A 3,812-nucleotide genomic window follows, 5' to 3' on the forward strand; every position below is an offset into this window, starting at 1 on the left:
AAAAAAAAAAAAAAAAAAGACACAAATCTTTAACAATACTTCTCCAAAAAGTGGTACAAAAATACAGTATAAAAATGTCTTCCAGTATAAGACTCAGGCAGTTACAGCAGCAGGATCTAGAACACACAAAAAAAAAAAATCCCAAACAAGCTACTGTGTAAAGTGGTAAGAAAGTGAGGTATAGTCCATCCAAGCTGGTCTCGGGCTTCTCCAGTGTTGCGAGCTCAACTCTCCCTCTGGGGAGGGATGAGAGGATATTTAAGAACAACCCTGGACTAAAAGCATTCCCCATCTGTCGCCATGTAAAGACAGAGATGGACCCAAACCAAGGCACTGGATCGGAGTGCCCCTTGGATTCAGGATCCAAGTACCCTGATGTAGGGATTAGGCTTGGCAGGACCCAGTAGGAATATGGCCTTGGTTGCCAACGATGCCGAAGAGGATACTGGGCATTGCAGGGCAATGGCTGGATAGTTGGCGACAGCTCACAGGAAGAGAGGCAGGGCAGTCAAATGAAAGGAGATGGTCCATGGACTGGGCTAAAATAGGGACCCGCGTGTCTGCTACCCGGCTCTGCCAGCCAAGTACGCGCGGGAGAGCGAGAAGGTGAGTCCGTCCTGCCGGCTGGATTCTTGCAGGAATGGGTCACGCTCCAGCCACCTCGCGGTGGGGGGGCCTGAAGTTTCGAGAAGGAGCCTCTGTTCTCAAGTGCCCGCCTTGGGGTAGCTGAGGCCTGATGTTCAGAGGGGCTGAAGCAGCCCCCGTGGACTCCCATCAGGGGCTAGGAACCTCTAGGAGTCCAGACACAGGCACCTCAAGATGGGCACCCCAAAAAATACACGGCCCGTTTCAGGGTTGTACAAGCTCCAGAACCTGCCACATCCAGCAACAAGCCCAGCATCCCCCAAGGCAGAGCCCTGGCCCGGCTCCGCAGCTAGCAACGCCCCGCTCTGTTCTGGGGGGAGCCCGAGACCACACTCGGATGACAGGGATGCAGGGGAGGGAACCCATCCTTCCAGCATCCTAGAATGCCAGCCATATTTGTGTGCACCGGCTGCAGTGCATCCTGGGATCTGTAGTCCAGGGGGTTCCCAATAACCCAAAAAAACAAAGATGTGCAAAATCGGTATTGGACAAAAGGCGCCAAGTCTTTTTGGTAGCTAGTGCCCCTCGAGCTGGGAGATGCGCTTCAGCAGCTGCTGCTGCCTCGCTTTCAGCTGTCTCTTCTCTGCAGCCAGCCTCCGCTCGGCACTCACCAGCGACTGCAGGTACTCCGAGGCCTTGCTCAGGATCACCACTTTGGGGGTCTTGGGACAGTTCGCCAGCCCGGGGACCTGGTCCCTCAGGGCCAGGAAGCGCGAGCGGAGATCGTTGCGCCTCTTCCGTTCCAAGTAGTTATGGTTTTTCCGCTTGGCCATGTCCTCGCTGTCAGAGTTCGGGGCGCTGCTGCTGGTTTTCAGCAGGCAGGGCTCAGGCGACGAGCTCTCCGAGCTCTCCGCAACTTCCTCCGGGGAGCTCACAGGCTCCACCTTGATGACCTTCTCCGCCTCCTCCTGGGAGCAGGGGTCTGGCGGGGAGCGGGCGGCGTAGTTGTGCTGCTGCTGATGGATGGAGATGTGGAAGTGTTTCATGCAGGGGTCCAGGGGGTCTGCCCGCACAGTGATGGTGACTGGCTTCCTCAGGTTGAGTGACTGCCTCTTCTCCACTGTCACCACATCGATCTCCTCGCCTTCTGTTCAAAACAGACACAAGCAAAACCACCTGTCACTCGGGGACCGCTTCCCCATGCCTCCCAGCCAGCCTCTGCCTTGCACTCCTAGAGCAGCACAACCAAGCGCCCCCAACACGCCCATCGCGTGCTGTTGGTATAAGGACCTCCAGGCCGTCCATGTGTCCAGCCACCCAGATGGCTCAGATCTGTCCGTCATGCACCTATCCCAAGGCATCACACAGCCCAATTCTGCAGCAGCACGAGGGACTAGATGATTTCAATAGCTTTCTCCCCACATCAACTAATCCCAGTCATAGGAATGAGATTTCTCTCCATTGCTTTCATGTTCCTGTGTCCCTGGAATGGGAGGGAGGGGGATTTACCGAGATTTCCCTTACCCGCCCTGGGCAACTCCTTAAGAACAAAGGACCCACAGGCAAGACATTCCTGCACCCCCCGCCCCCACAGAAAGAGGGGGAACAAGAGTGGCCTGGGACAGGCTTCAGCCATAAAGCTCTTCCCCCGTCGGCCCTTTTATGGCCTATTGGAATTGTAAATGAGGGATCTGTGGGCAGAGCTGCCCTTTGTTCCTGCTCACTGCAGCCTCCCACTTTAGTGACTTGTTACTTTTTACAAGTTATAAATCCTATTCATGCCCCCACCCCATATTCTCCGCTCCCCATTCAGCTACAGATTGCCAGAGACAGAGAAGGGGGACAGCCCTCCTGTCACTCCCAGCGGGGGAGGGAGGAGAGAAAGGGGTCCCTTTAAAGGCATTTGGCCATCAGGTTCAATGAACCTCAAAGCCATCCAGCCATTTTACAGCCCTGCTCCCCCTCACCACCAACCCCTTCAACAAGTTCAGTCTGAAAGCGAAAGTCTTGAGGGAAAAAGGTTATCGCAGCTGTGCACAAAGAGGAACCCACCGAACTCTTGAAAACCCCGCTCCAGCTGGAACGGCAGCTATTCTACTTTCACAACCAGACACTTCCCAGAGCCGCTCGCCCTTTAATCAGCAGGTTATAAAGCCCAGCAGAAAGCCAAAATGCTGTGAGCTATGCTCTTCTCATACCGTTTTGCTCGAGGGACCCCTTTTTGCCCAATAAGACCTGCCTTACTAAAGGATTTTGAACCCTCTCCATTTGAGAGGCTTGGAGACGCTGCAGCCCAGAGCCATGCCCAGCTTCAGACTCGCAAACAGTATGAGACCACGCTGGCGGGCAGGGAAGCTGGCTTGTTCCCTACGCTTTGGGTTGCTTGGCAAGCTACTACATTAAGTCAAACTGTGACAGAGCAGAACAGAGGACCCAGGTCTCTCGAGTTAGCTTCCCATCCCAGACACCGTCTCCCATAGGCCCTCACTACCAGAAGTTCGGCTTCCCAGCTCATGCACTATTTGGTCCATCGATCCCCACCGTTTCTTGGCTCCAGCCTCGCATCAAATCTTCAGCTCAGGACTAGGTCTGGTTGTTTTTGATCACACCCCGTTCCTTCCCCGTCGTTCCTCCCCCCTCAACCGCTGGCTCCAAGCCATTTCCTGGTCACTTTGCATCCTGCAATTTTCATGCTCTTTCTTTTGTCACAAACTTCCATTGTGCGGACAATAGTATCATTTCCTCATTAATAAAAGTCGGGCTGGCTGGGCCCCTCCTCCCAGGCAGGTTGCCATTGGCCGCTTTGGCAGCGCCTGGAATGTTGTTGTAGCCGATTTCTCCAGCCCTCATTGGCCAAGGCGGCCATCAGTCACCGAGGCCCCCTTCTTATTGTTTGCAATCTGTTGCTTTTTGTTCTGGGACCATGTGGCCAGCACCGTCCACTCCACCGGGGCCCCGGATTCAGAGCAGGTAAAGTGCAGGTCAGCAAAGCAGCCGGATTAGGAGATGCGATCAATACGCGTCTCCCCGCAGCTAATGGAGATTAAACATTGGAGAGCCTGAGCCCTGCTTACAGCTCCTGGGTCCCTTAATGGAATTAAACCTCAGCCCTAAAAGGTACCTGTGTCCAACCACACTCATCCCTACAATGAGTCATAAGCAACAGTTACTCATCACTGACTCATCTCAACGAGGCTCATTAATAAGGTGGGGGGGGGGGGGGGGGG

The 3,812-nt window shown here is 54.5% G+C and overlaps 1 protein-coding gene across 1 annotated transcript in view; it reads right to left on the reverse strand.

Moving 5' to 3' along the window:
* MYCL (v-myc avian myelocytomatosis viral oncogene lung carcinoma derived homolog) overlaps positions 1-3,812 on the reverse strand; it is a 10,945-nt gene that overhangs the window by 582 nt on the left and 6,551 nt on the right. The window contains exon 3 of the mRNA XM_019512375.1: positions 1-1,732. This exon is cut by the window's left edge and continues 582 nt beyond it. Coding sequence (XP_019367920.1) covers positions 1,161-1,732 — 572 coding nt within the window. The 3' untranslated portion in view covers positions 1-1,160. The remainder of the gene's footprint in view (positions 1,733-3,812) is intronic.

This window comes from Gavialis gangeticus, unplaced genomic scaffold (assembly GCF_001723915.1).
Source record: "Gavialis gangeticus isolate Ggan-Ray unplaced genomic scaffold, GavGan_comp1, whole genome shotgun sequence".
NCBI classification, from domain to species: domain Eukaryota; kingdom Metazoa; phylum Chordata; order Crocodylia; family Gavialidae; genus Gavialis; species Gavialis gangeticus.